Source organism: Hesperophylax consimilis, chromosome 24 (genome assembly GCF_061612785.1).
Source record: "Hesperophylax consimilis isolate HC1 chromosome 24, BYU_Hcon_1.0, whole genome shotgun sequence".
Taxonomy (NCBI): domain Eukaryota; kingdom Metazoa; phylum Arthropoda; class Insecta; order Trichoptera; family Limnephilidae; genus Hesperophylax; species Hesperophylax consimilis.
Genome location: NC_142859.1, coordinates 19,193,195 through 19,208,440, shown reverse-complemented (window position 1 = coordinate 19,208,440; position 15,246 = coordinate 19,193,195). Strand labels below are relative to the sequence as shown.

The following is a 15,246-nucleotide window of genomic DNA, read 5'->3' as shown; positions in this document are numbered from 1 at the left end:
CACCTGCTTTGCTGGTTGGCTATTTTGATTTAGAGTCCACCTTTAGCCGTCAGTGGAACTTCCATCAGCTACTGCTTTCTACACTATGTCCTACATAGTGTTTTAGTCACCTAGTCACTTGGTGACCACGCAAACCTTGTGCAGAAACACAACTAGGAATACATTTATGATTTACCGTTAACCACCTACGGACTGTTTTAGTTTATGGAAAACGTAATGACGTTCAGAGGTGTTCAACTTTGCCTAAAAGCTTTTGAATACATTATAGTTATCCAGAGACGTAATATAGCTCTACAAATATTATAAATTACAAATACAAACTAAGTTCATTCTAGAACAAATAAATAATATTTACATTACAAGCTGATTTTCTTAACTTTCCACAAATATAATATCCATGTGTTATAATTAAACTTATTTATATATATAAACCTTCCGGAATCAATTCTCTAAATGATAGTGAAAATCCTTTCAAACGTCGTTGCATAGTTTAAAAGAACTATATATTAACCTTCCGGAATCAATTCTCTAAATGATAGTGAAAATCCTTTCAAACTTCGTTGCATAGTTTAAAAGAACTATATATTAACCTTCCGGAAGAAATTCTCTAAATGATAGTGAAAATCCTTTCAAATTTCGTTGCATAGTTTAAAAGAACTATATATTAACCTTCCGGAAGAAATTTTCCAAATGATAATGAAAATCCTATCAAACCCCGTTTCATAGTTTAGAAGAACTAAGCGGACAAACAGATAGATTCGGATAGTGACTTTGCTTTTTACTATTTAGAGATTCATTCAGGAGAGATGAAAAAACAATGTATATTTGTCATGTGAAAAACACTGATTTTGCTGTCGAGTATTTCAGTTTATTCACATTTTAGAGCTAGTTATTAGTCTTGTTTTCAAATAGCAACGAAGTTTTAAAACTGTTCTCAAGAATATGACGCCAGTAAGACTATGGCATCCTCAATTGGCGTATGTTGTGAGGCTATAGGTGGTGGGTAGTGAAAGGAGATGGGAAAGCTAAAGGTCGGAAAGTACCTGGCCATTCGGATTTGGTCACCGGCTGAAGCCATTTCAAGCAAAGTCTAGATTCAGAATGAATTTTCACAAGGGTGATACTAAAACTATCTATCTACTAAATATTATTTCAAAAAATGAATTGCAAAAAAACACGCATTAATCAATTAAAAAATATATTTCGCATGCTGGGATTTGTACCCGTCACCTCCGAATTCGTAGCCAAAGATCATTACTACTCAATCACGTAGACCGTCAAGTCTACCAATATGCACTATTTTGGTGATTCAATTCTACCTAATTTTAACTGAGTACTAAAAAGGTTAATTATTATCGACCAGTACCTAATTGAACCTGTGACGAGTTTTACCAATCGACAGGATTCGTAATCCACTTCTGATTTTTAACGAGCACTCTTCACTACTAAATTTCATACGTTACAAAGTATAATGAATTCTGCATTTTCGAACAAATCGCACCGCATATTTTATTAATATTAATCGACTTCGATTCGCCGTAAAGCAAAATCCAGCGCCCGTTCTAAGAAAAAACATGAAAAATCTCTCCGCAACGTTCTCAATATCATCATTTAATCGTTTTGACATGACTGGGCAGGCAGTTACTTGTTGGAAATGCCGGTCAAGTCGATGGGGATGGGTTGCTTATCAAATATTTTATCATTTTATGACTTGAAAGCTGCTACCAGAGAACGCACGATGAAAAACTGCACCGATTCTCTGATACTTGTAGCGGCGGTAAATTCAACTATTTATTGGCTTGCGTCGTAAAGTGTTGACGGATTTTAATCCGTGCAGTTTAATAATATATGCAGTTAAGTAAAATAACAATATAACGGTAGGATGTATCGCCTTGGAGGAATGTAAGCAGGAGGAAGGATCGTATTCGCTCGTAACGCGCCAATCAACAGAGTGAACAAACTGCATTGACCATTGACATTTTCAACGTCACTTAAGGCGCAATTCCACTGGAGCAACAAGAGGCATGCTACATGTTTTCTAGTCTTGCCCGTTTCTGGGTATGCCACAAATTTTACAACGTCGCATGCGGTTTCTGCGTCTATGCTTGTAGAATGCGTCTAAACGATTCCATGGATGCAACATAATTTTGGTGCAATATGTCTTTAAAAACAGTTGCTTTACAACGGCTGCATATTTGGTAATAGACATGAATCGTAGAAAAAAAAAGTAGAAATCCACGGTACAGGTGGTGTAGAAGATATGTTGATGGCCAAGAAGCTGAATTTTACAAGAAATTGGTTGCAATCGTATTAACTCGCTAACTGCTTCAGCTTATCATTTTTATCCCATTGTCTTTCAGCCTTTATTCATATTATGTAGTGATAACGTTCGCATTCCCGATCGCAGTATTATGCTAGGAAAGGACCATCAAATATTGACCGAAACATTGTTTGAAAATGCCCTCGACCACGGAGAATATTACAAAATTTTAAGTCTTAATTATAAAGAAGCTACAAGCCAAAAAAATATATATATATTCTTGCTATACCTTATATTGTAGGTAACAGGCATTACAATCGCTTGACAAACGGAGTCTAGAAACGTTCGATTTCAAGCACAAAACTGGTGTTTATTTATTTTATAAATAATTTTATAAGAAAGCAAAAAATTTAATCAAGTGAAACTGTCACAAATAATCTTAGCTATAATACTGCATTTTTTAAAAGTTGTTTCCTACTCAAGCGAAACGATATGAAAATCTTTAATTTATCTGGATTTTATTTTTGGTATTCATAATGTACACCAATTCGTTATGAAGATTAATCAAAATAGTGATTTTGCATTAAGCTTCGCCTTAACAATACAAGGACTTCAGTAGGCCATCAATATAAATCATTCGTATACGAGTATAATAGCTATTTTCTTGGATAACATTTGACTACAGCAGAATAAATAGTATTATTCTTAAATCGATATTGGCAGTTTATTAAATATTTTAATAAGATTTAAATGGCCAGTAATTTTTCTCTCTTCCCTTCGGCTTCCCTCAAATTTACATTACAACACTCTCCGAAATGAAGATGGCTTATTTCATAGTTCTGGTTTCATGAAGTTTGGACTCTTACACAGCAAAAAAACTAAAAAAAACAGCACTTAGCTTTCAAACATTAAAAAGTCTGGAATTCGTTAGTTAGCTGCTGTGTTGTAAATCCCGGAGCTATGTCGGAGGCAGTAAAACCTTCTTAAAAGGTGAAGTTATATTATGTAGGCAGAAGAAAGCTGTTTCTCCTTTTTTGTGAAGTGTTAGAGATTGTAAGGAATGTGAGGAGTCTAGGAAGAGGGTTAATTAGACGAAGGTGTAAACTGTGAAGTCATTGGAGCTTTATTACCTTGGTGGCTGTAAATCTTATGGGTGGAGAACTTGAACATTATTATAGGAATGACTTTTAATTATGTCATATATTATTATCGGTAAATGTTTAGATTAAATGGCGTATAACATTTACTTTTTATATTTCACGCATTTAAGAGCTTAGAATACGTTTTCTGGTGAAATCAATTATCCCATTAGCAAATTGCTTTCTCTTTGTATTCACAAATTGATGAAAAACTTTTTCTTATTATTTCAAAATGTTACATAAATTCTTTCTATTGCCAAATTTGTGTAATGATCTATAAATTATATATTTTTTTACACGAAGACAAATGATAGTTGCTGTTTATGATTGTCTACAATCTTGTTAAAAACGGGATAGCATTTCGTTTTTAAAAAAAACTTTAGTTATTAGTAATAGTGATCTCCTGAACACGATGACGAATTGCGAAAATATAAGAATTTTTATGAACACGTGTTCCGACATCGTCATAACACATTTGTGTTTTACTAGGAGTTAATTAGGAAAGCTGTCAATTTATTCGTTAAAATCTGTTTTTTAACCTGAATACGAATAATTTGAAGATACTTTCAATAATTTAGCAATATATTATTTCTCTTTATATTTACAAATAAACTGATGATGTTTTTTCTACATATATCTTTAAATTCTGATATGTAAAGGAGAGTTCCTATTTGTCTGTAGTTTTATTCCGAAGTTGATGAAGTTGAAATTATTCACACTTAACCGTCAAAACAAGAGAAAAGTCAAAGTTTACAAATAATTTTTAAAAAACTCTGTTCAAAGGCCGGGCAACGCCGGGTCACAATCAATACAATGTTTTTCCATTATTTTATTAAGTAAATAAGAATAATTTACATTGCGTTACCATGTAAAATAGAGTAATTTAAATTACCAACTCTAACAAAATCACAACCATCTGACTACACACTTACTTAAATAATATATCGATGGCTTATTGTTTAAATAATATCAATATAGATCATAATATTGAGAAAACTAAAATTGAAATTTTGCAAAAGCCGTACCGGGGGGCCTTACCGGGGGAGCCGTACCAGTGGAGCCGTACCGGGGGGGCCGTACCGGGGGGCGCATCGTGTTCTCGTTTCTCGTATTCTCATTTCTCATACGCTCTGTCTCATGGCTCCCGTTCAATTGAGCCGTCGTTCAATTGAGTCGACTATTTGAGTACAATATATTTTTTTTAATTAACGTTGTACAGCATAAATTATATTTAATTATCGAAGACAATCTTGGCGATTTTTAAACGAAAATTAGAAAAATGAGAAAAGGATACGGTCGCATCTAGTCGCGCCACGGCGCACAGTGGTCCCAAATCCCGATCTAGCTAGACAAAAATATTTTTTCATGTCATTTGACGCAAAAGGGTCACAATGTAATAAAAAAAATACTTAAAAAAATATACATTTATTTTAGCCATTGTTACGGAATTTTTAAAACAAAATTAATTACTAATAAAATGCGTATGGTATAATGGCTCGGTTACGTTATAACGAAGTACTTATTTAAAATTATTAGTTAAAAATATTTTTTTAACGTAATATAAGAACAAAACCAAATGACATTTTTTGTTAATGAACTACTGGCCGAGTCGCTATCATCACTCTTATTGAATGCTAATGTTCCAACAGTGGCTTTGTTAACAGACTTCTGTATTTTCTTCGCTGGAACTGAAGTTTATTATCGATTCTGAATATTTTGTTGATATTTTGGCAGCATCCCGTTTTCCATGTCACCTCAAGCTGATTTGAGTAGCATGAGATAGTTCTTGTGGACTTCGAAAGTTCAGAAGACATTTATTTTTTCTTGTTTTGCTTTTTGACGAGCATAAACCAAATTCTTTTTCTGGTATACCACGGAATCCTTGGTCACGCGTCACTACATGAAGAATAAAAACTGTGTTAAGCCATTTTGCGTGTTTAAACATCAATTTTAAAGTACTTCTCCCGACTTCAAACCATTTTCTATGAAATATTAATAGAAACCAATTTTTTTCTTAAGTAAACTATCCACGAGACTTTTAAAACTGTTTTTCTTCAATAAATATTTTATATGTTCATAAACACACTGCCTTACTGCAGCACAATTCAACTTTGAGGTGCCCTTTGCTTCTAGAATCTCCAAAATATCCAAACGATAGATTGTAGGTACAGGCTCTGTAAATGACAAAAGAGCAAGTTTGAGCAAACAAATTTTATAAGATATTATACATAAAGAATGGTTTTATATGAAACTAGTTTCGTTTGGTGGTACAAATCGGTACACGATTTTGAAAGTTTAACTAAACTTTGGCAAATAATTGTAAATATTGACACTTTTGTTCACGATTTTTAATTAATAATTAAAGTAATGTTGAATAGGCAAATTATAAAATAATTAAATTAATTTGAAAGAACATACTATAGACTTCAATTTCTCTATTTGCGTAATTTCTCTCCGATTTCAAATAACAACACTAACGATCGAACAGGGTGCACACCCGAAAGCGACCGACCGCTGGGCGAACGATTGGCACATCCAAAGTGTCGTGTTTACAACGTTGCCACGTATCGCGCGTATTGTTTTAAATTTTTTATCGATGTGAACATAATACTATGGACATTTTTCAATGTTGTGAGAATATTTTTGTACATAAATAAAAACATCGTTGAAATCTTTTTGTCTAGCTAGTTTCCTCAAAGGGGACCATAGTGCGGCGAGGCGAGGGTCCTGTGTATCGATTCTTCAATCCAGGCCGCTCGCAATCGCAGTCGAAAGTACATAAATTGGTCGACAATCTTATTCTTGAGTCTCGTCGTTTCAATTTTCATTAAAAAATCGCTAATATTATCTTAAATAATTAAATATTACAATTTATGGTTTTACTCGTCAACTTATTAAAAAAATTTATTGAATTTATAGCAACCGCACAATTAAACTTGTAGAGATACTACATTTGGTGTAAATAAGTATAAAAATGTTCGAAGAATTGCAGTTTAAATTACAATTGATACATTTACAATTATATATTTTAACTATGTTTAGTTTTTTCTAGGGGTCTTGGAAAATGTTTTATCTTCCTAAAAAGATTGTCCGTTGGTTATACAACATATTTTTATCTTTGGGACGGTAAGTTTAGTAGAATAATATTTGAACTCATAAAATATAGATACCTCCATTTAGTGGGTACTTAACAATATTTTCGACCGATTATTACGATTTAAACTCTAAACCACCGATATATAAGAATTATTATTTATTTTTTCCAAAGACAAAGAGTAACCGCGGGGGTCAGTTCACACTTAAACTACAATTGTCATTGGCGTCATTTACGGCAGGTTAAGCAACAGAATTGCATTTCTGTGTTTTGTTTTATGGCGTAATTTAAAGTGGAAGTCATCCCACAAAACCCTGGCCTTAGAACCAGGGCCGTGCTCTGTGTCGCCTTAGACATTTATGGAAAATACAATTCCCGGTCACATAATATTTTCCTTTCATCCTTTTCTTCGTTTTCCGTTTCACATTTAACCATATAATATTCCCATTTGGTCACAATCAAAACCAATATCAATCACTGTCTACTAAGAAAGCCCGAAACTTTCCATATTCCTTTCCTAAGAATCATATCCCTTATGTGAATGTGTCCACAATAATATAACATCCACTTCAGTGACGACATATTTGGCGAAAGCCCTCATAATTTTACAAAATTTCTAGAATCTCTTCACATTTGTTGCTTTATTCGTACATATTTGTATACACCGTTATTGGACAGTTGGTAATTATTCTTTACTTTAACCATTTGAGTGTGTGTTAATTATAAAAAAAATAAGTATTCCTAAATTTTTCTTCTTAATTGCGGTTAGTATAAGCATGCTATCCCCAGAATTTATGTATAGTTATGTTAAAAACATTTGATCTTGATTCAAATATAAATTCCTATCAATATTTCATCTTATAACTGCTCACAAAATTTAACGATTTCAAGTCAATCTAGTATCCTGAACAGAGGAATCAAGATTTTTGTCTTAAAATTATGAATAAACTTAATTAATTTTTTAAATTTTCATGCATTTGTGCAAAATAATATGCACCCCATAACTATTGCACCCCTCTAAAAATGCCGCCCTAGGCAGCTGTCTGAGTTGCCTATTCCTAAATACGGCCCTGGCTCTATATTTGATTATAGCATCCAGACAGTAGCAATCATCTGGGGTTAGAGGTGATGTTGTAAACCGGGGGCCGGGAGCCGAGATGGGGTAAAAATAATAACCATTTTATATCGCCTTTCAGAGGTATTAAACCATAAATGCGGCTAATCGAAACAAAGGCGTAAAGTAGGCAAGCGCAAAAGAGGAAGGTACTTTCAGAATCGCCCTGGTAAATGTTCACTATTCTAGTGTGACTTTACATAGCATGAGCCACGTTACCAGATCCGGGACAGAAATTACTAAATATAAAATTTTAACACACGTTGTGACAACTAAAGGGAACTGGTAGGACTACTACACGTACACTGACCCTCTGGAGACGCATGCAGTTGTTGCAATTGGAAATCACCAATAGATGCAAGAATATGCAGTTTTTTTTAACTGCTCCCAACCGTCTAGAGTTAATGAGACTATGTTGTGAGGATGAAGGTAGTAGGGAGAGAAAGATCCGGTCAACAAACATGGCCAAAGCCATTTCAAGCAAATTTTCAATTCCGAATGGCGGTCTTACACCAAGCATCAGATTTGTCAAACATTAAACATTTTGAGTAACGAATTATTAATTCATTATATTATTTATCGTTTGTCTGACTTCCAAGTTTGAAAATTAAAAGTTAATTGAACTTGAATAACGTTTCTCATTATGCAATAACATTTCACATAACCCATGCACCAAAAACCGAATTTAGTTTAATAACATTGGGTGTAGCTACGTTATATGGATAGAATTCACATTCAAAGTTCTGGATAGATTGCGTCATAATGGAACGAAGGAAATTTAACCGCCGCGCGCCGTCAGCTGAAATTATAACAGTACCTCTGTGACGGTAAACAATAATTTCCTCAGAATCTCCTAATTACTAAGAGCTCCATTATTTGGGCCCCTTATGAACTAAACCATATACTAGAAATATAAAAAGTACAACAGAGGTTTATGAGTTACTATAAGTAACTAAGAGAATACAAGTATAATATGTACCATCAATTCCTGTATCCATCTTTGTAACACTTTAGAAGCAAAATATTTTTGACGCAAACCTTTTTCTAAGCTAATCTCTGAAACTATACTGAAAGAGGTTAACTTACACTCGTATGTGCCTAGCAAGTAGTATACTTGTAGGAGATCCCTTGCACTTTTTATACTCCGAAATCAGAACGCGCCAATCAAGAGACCGACTTTTGACCATCGACATTTTCAACGTCACTTACAGACAGTTCAGTAACTATCTTTTGATGTATGTCACAAAATAGTAAAACTACCCGCCATGACCCTTTATACTTACATGTACCTCTAATAGGTAATCTTCTCCGTAAGTTTTTGATGTATAACCGTTTAGTTAAGAACATGAATAAATAAATAAATAATAACGATTCTGCACTCTGACATATATATCATAACGCTTGACGTTATATTCAAAACTAGGAACCGAATTTCATCTAAATTTAACTTACAGCAGTATCGTACAGCATTTCATCTAAATTTAACTTACGGCAGTATCGTACAGGATTTCATCTAAATTTGACTTACGGCAGTATCGTACAGGATTTTATCTAAATTTAACTTACGGCAGTATCGTACAGGATTTAATCTAAGTTTGACTTACAGTAGTATCATACAGGATTTCATCTAAATTTAACTTACGACAGTATCGTATAGGATTTCATCTAAATTTCATTTCATCTAAGGCTGTTACTAATTAGATTCTTACACGCCCGTCCAACTTTTTGCGTTATTTTTTTTCTCTCTTCTTGGTTTGTTAAACTTTCGAGTATTACGCTGATTAATTTTGTTCCCAACTCATTTTTTATATTCTATTGTTTGATTATAGTACCAATGTGGATAAATTGAAAAGCATATATATTCCATTCATATAGCATAAATACAAAATTTAAAAAAATATATATTATTTTCATTTTAAATAAATAAGTCCTGTTTTAACTCAACCGTTTGGAATTTCATCTGTCTGTAAATTTGCTTGTACTTTTCATTATGTAAGGTTCTTTTTTTTCAAATATGAAATCGTCGTGTTTATTTTGGACTTTATTTTCGATTCCCTCAATACTTGGGTCACTGTTTGAAACATCTCTTTTCTGGACGTGATGTCTACTGTTCTCAGAACTACTAGTTTAAGCATCACCCCTGTTCTGTTTATTATTGTAAAAATATCTTAATACCTACAGTAGTAGTGATAGGACATCTTTGAATGTGACAACACCAATGCTTCAAAAAATTTAACCTGATTCATTTCCTTTTCTTGAATGCTATAAAATGATAATTATGTTGTTCTAAACTTATTATTATTAAGCGACTGGCTTTCTTGCGTAGGCCATAACTCCAAATCAGCCACGAGAGGCCAAAGACAGTAACTAGTTGAGTCAGAGAGAAGGCTGAAGAGATGAGAAGAACCTTTTATGTGGTCGTTAAAGATGATACAGGCAGATTCGTTCTGGTTCGTCAATAACGTTGCGAAGGTATAAACAGCCAAATCGAAAATGCTCACTAAAAAGACATTGCCTCAGTTAATTAAAATTCTGCACGTACTAAGTACGCACTAGTGATGTTTAACGACTAGTTAAACTTAAACGAATCTCCATCAAGCCAAACTAAAAAACATAAAATTCAAATATTCGTATTTATCGTTCTTATTAGATACTGTTGTTTTCATTATAATAGGTATTTCTTGAAATTTGCTAACAATATTTCAATTTATTTTCCGTGAGAGACTGAATACTTACATGGATATTCATAGTGATAGTTTAAATCAAATTAGAACGCTTATAAAGTTACTGACAAGTTTATTTACAATCAGCTTAACACTCGTAATTAAATTTTAATATTTTAACTAGAAGGTGGATAGCGAACACGGGAGCACTTCGCGAGCTGTCGAAATATCAGCAATCAGAAATATCAGTGCTGGAGACATAATGCCAATCATCATCCCCGCTATTGGTAGATGAGCCGCCAATTGAAGGTACTCTGCTGTGTTCGCATCCCACACTTGAATATATTTTTGCAAAGCAATAATTCGATGCGAAAAAATTCAGAAACATATGCAAATGGTGTCTTGAGTCCAGGGCAGAGTACTTACTTTCATACACAGGTCTTTGAATTTTAGTTAGGCTTGAATAATTAAAAAAACAATTACTGTGTTTATGATAGCAATTTTTTTTTCCTCGATACTTTAAAATAAATAGATTCATGGCTAGCTATTTTCTGTTCATACGTTCAAATTGCTAAACCGATTTGTGTAAAAAACCAGAAATGTGTAAAATTAACTATTTAAAAACTTTTCAATTTGTGGCGTCGGGGCAGTTAATATGGATTTAGCGCAAATTTAATATAACAAATTAAACCACAACCCTCTCAGTGCCAATGTACATAAAGCTAAAATACCTACCTAATGTAAATCCTGCTTACCGCGACCATAAGAAACGTCTGGAATACTTCAAATTAGAAACATAATAAACGTCGTGACAAAAATTACAGTCAAAAACATATTTCTTTTAAAAATAATTATAGCTAACTAACTAAGCATCACGCCGTTTCCCTGTAGGGGTATGTAAAAAACAGAAACCTTGACGATTATAACGTCGTCGTCTGACATAGGCTTTGCAGTGTTTTGTTTGGAGCGGTCACTGGTCCTCTTTCTTATTTCATTTTGTGCGGAAGAAGGTCTTCTGATATTCTGAGCACATGTCGTAAAACTTAACCTGCAATTTTTCTACAAAGAAAAACAGAGAATAGATGCCAGCATATCTCGGATCGTCGATCTTTTCGCTCGATTTCATTTGTGGCTCTTGCCACTCCTCAGAAAAAACTAAATTACAATTCCAAAAAACCACTCTATCGTTCATCTTATTCATTTGGTGACGGTATGCAAGGTTTACACCTCACCCTTGCAGTTAATCAATACATATTTATTGATTGTGTTTGGATATATAGCGATTTCAATTTTATTTATTATTTTACATCATGTACAAGGTTTCTTCTTTTGACGTTCTTAAAATTTGGCAAGATAGTTACAACACAAGTTTTAACATTATTTACAGATTAATTAAATATATACACTGTATTCGAAACTGTTGCTGCGTTATGATTAAAAATAAGTATTGCAAAATTTGCAGAACATCTGGTTTCTATCTAAACTTATTCGTTGCCTCAATTAAGTCCATATGACGCATGAACCTCGGATAGTTAATAAGATGGGTTCTTACCCGTGTGTGGCATTTTAGAGACAGTTTGTCCCTCCGCAGAGATATCGGCTTCCTGCAAATAAACAAAATATAAGAGTTATTGAACAATAAAATTGTAAAATATCGAATAACTTGAAATCTGTGTCGATTGATTAGATTTCTGGTATGTAGTTGCTTGGCACCTCCTCATCCTTCTTGAGCCAACTTTTCGGATAGCCTTGTAATTTCCATCATCCTGTTGAACTTCATCAATTCAATCATCAATGCAAATGAATAAAATCTAAAAGTTATTGAATATTAAAATTGTAAAGTATCTTTGGGGATCTTGTGAGGAGGCACGAAATGAAAGATGTCGTGAAGGTCACAGTGGTTTATTTGAGTCAGGTTGCCGTATATGAGGTGACTTGAGGACCGATGATGAAGATACCGGATGCAGGCGGTGAAGTGTTAGTCAATGTCATCCCGGCCGATGGCATCAGCAGCTGCGCGAGATCACTGGTAAACTACGGGTCACTCGCTCAGTCTGGGTACTTCTGGTACTTTCGTTGGCGCTAGAATTATGCCTAGGCAATAGGCTAGAACCTTCTAGCGAATGCTCGTAATGTGCTACTCTAACTCGCAACGTATTGTCAGAGGTAGTTCGCTCGCATGTAGGTGCTCGTAGACGGGTAGGTAGCAAGATAGGAACGCTTTGCATTATGTCTGGAGTGTTCGGGTTACGATGCTTTTTGTATTGGCGAAACATTCTAGATGAATCTTGTAGAACTGCTACACATCAAAAAAATTGAAATCTGTGTCGATTGATTAGATTTTTGGTACGTAATTGCGTGGCGCGTGGCAATTCAATTGCCGTAATTAAAGATAAGTTTTCAACCAACTTATATATTATTTTCCGTGTTCAATAGCAGCTCAGTGCAAAGGGTTAAAAAATTGTAGACTCAAGTCCCAATGCCCTTATAGATTTTCCACTCTGTTAGTGTTTTGGTGGTCACTCATGACCGGTGGCTCAATTAGCATAAATGAATACCTAAGGCGGCGTATAATTGTGTTTTTTGGTGACCGCTCGATACACCCCGAGTCGCCTTCGATTCGGAATTCTAAATACATTTTTATGCTAAACAGTCTACAGTACTGAGAAGGCTGTATTCCATACCTTCACGCCAGCCAGCTTTATTTAAATTCCTTGGATTTGACGGGTTTTCTTTCTCCACATTGGCGGGAAAAGAAGTGAAAAATATGGAATAATATTTGAACCGATTGTGATCTTCAAATTTAATCGTCGTTTTAAGAATTGAAGCAAAACAAAGGTTTTATTTTCGAACCTATTTCGTAACGTATTTATTTTTTTATATTTTTAAGTTTGAGATGAAGGTGATAGTGAAACTTTGACAGATTTTTGGTAATGATTGAAATATTATTTAAGGCCGTTAAACATTAAAAAACCGTAACTTTTAACTTTACTTCTGTGAAAGTGCGTCGGAAACATGTTTCCTAAATTTTCGGCTTTAGCCGTATTTTCCTTTCGATTTAACAACTGCACGATATTGGACTTTATCGTCGGTATTTAAGGTCGTATTAATTTATGGTTTTTGACACATAATTTCAACGGCCTAATTTAATGGCGTCAAGTTATTAATTCTTTTAAAATATCCAGTTCCAATGGAGTATTCTTAATTTTCTTAACTCCTAAGAACCCGCATTCCGAATTTCTACTGACGTATGACATACTTCCCTTGAATGCTTTAAAGTTCTTAGAAGATATATGCTATTTTTTAAGATAATGCCTATTCCTTGGACGAGTTATAAACGTAATTACATGAAATTAATGGTATTCATATGAAAAAAGATTAAACTTATTTGAATGTACAAACTAATTCCATTAGTATCACCCCATCTTTCGTTAGTTCCTAACCTATTTTTTACCAGTTTTTAAGCTATTAAAAAAATGCAATATGTTATTTTTGAAGATAATCTATATACATTTGCCTAGTTGAAAAAGTAATTATTTGAAATTACCTCAGTAAAAAACAATTGCAATTTATGCTCTGAAAACTATAAAAAATACATCTGGTACTTGTTATTCAACATGTTACATAGGTATGAAAAATACATCTGGTTTTTTTTATTTTACATGTTACAAAGGTATGAAAAATACATCGGATTATGTTATTTAACATGTTACATAGGTATGAAAAATACATCTGGTTCTGTTATTTAACATGTCACATAGGTATGAAAAATACATCTGATTATGTTATTTAACATGTCACATAGGTATGAAAAATACATCTGGTTCTGTTATTTAACATGTCACATAGGTATGAAAAATACAACTGGTTCTGTCATTTTACATGTCACATAGGTATGAAAAATACATCTGGTTCTGTTATTTAACATGTCACATAGGTATGAAAAATACATCTGGTTATGTTATTTAACATGTCACATAGGTATGAAAAATACATCTGGTTCTGTTATTTAACATGTCACATAGGTATGAAAAATACATCTGGTTATGTTGTTTAACATGTCACATAGGTATGAAAAATACATCTGGTTCTGTTATTTAACATGTCACATAGGTATGAAAAATACATCTGGTTCTGTTATTTAACATGTCACATAGGTATGAAAAATACATCTGGTTCTGTTATTTAACATGTTACATGGGGATGAAAAAAAACAGTGTTCCTCTAAATCCTATTTTAAATAAGCCATGTTTCATTAAATATTTTTACAAGGTCGCTTTCGCCTATTATTATAGTTTTAAACCATTCCATACAATTCTTCAGCGGGAGAGCTTTGATGTTTTTAGATCAAACAATTGACCAAAATCAAATAAATCCAGTCAAATCAAACATCAAAGCTCTCTCTTTGAAGTACATATTGCATGGAGGTGGTTTGAAAGGGAGATTTTATTCTGGTGCCGGTCTCCAGAGCATTCCGTACCATCTATGTATAACACACAATGTATTTTTTATGAGTTTTAATTTGTACCCTGATGATGCTTATGTTAAGGGAAACGGGTCGGTCGTAATAAATTAAATAATTTCGTGGCTATATAAAAAGTTAATTTTGTTTTATTTCATTAATTTGTTAAAAACAGACTGACTGCTTTCTGCCAAAATAATAATGTACTTCTATACTTAATAACCCCATTGATAGCCAATTGAAATTCTATGGTTTGTACGTGTGTGAAAACTTCAGTTGTATTCATCACCATGACTTATTCAAGATACCACACGGTGGAATGGATGTTTTAGCAGTGCAAAGCAAGAGGAATGGTGCTGTTGAATAAAATTTGTAAAGGATGTCAAAATAAGAATGTTGGTAGGTACCTACATACAGAAAATGGATTTTTTTAAAGTTTCAAAATATTACCCTCAGGGTCTGTCCATCCCTCCCACTGCAGTGCAGTGAGAGACCTGCTGAAGAGATCAGATAT

General features: G+C 33.5%; 1 protein-coding gene across 1 annotated transcript in view; it reads right to left on the bottom strand.

The window, feature by feature from the left end:
• The window catches only part of LOC149412023 (uncharacterized), an 86,513-nt gene extending 74,596 nt beyond the window's left edge, over nucleotides 1-11,917 (bottom strand). Inside the window, exon 1 of the mRNA XM_089646600.1 lies at nucleotides 11,823-11,917. Within this exon, the coding sequence (XP_089502726.1) occupies nucleotides 11,823-11,835 (13 nt within the window). The 5' untranslated portion in view covers nucleotides 11,836-11,917. The remainder of the gene's footprint in view (nucleotides 1-11,822) is intronic.
• Nucleotides 11,918-15,246: the final 3,329 nt, after the last annotated feature.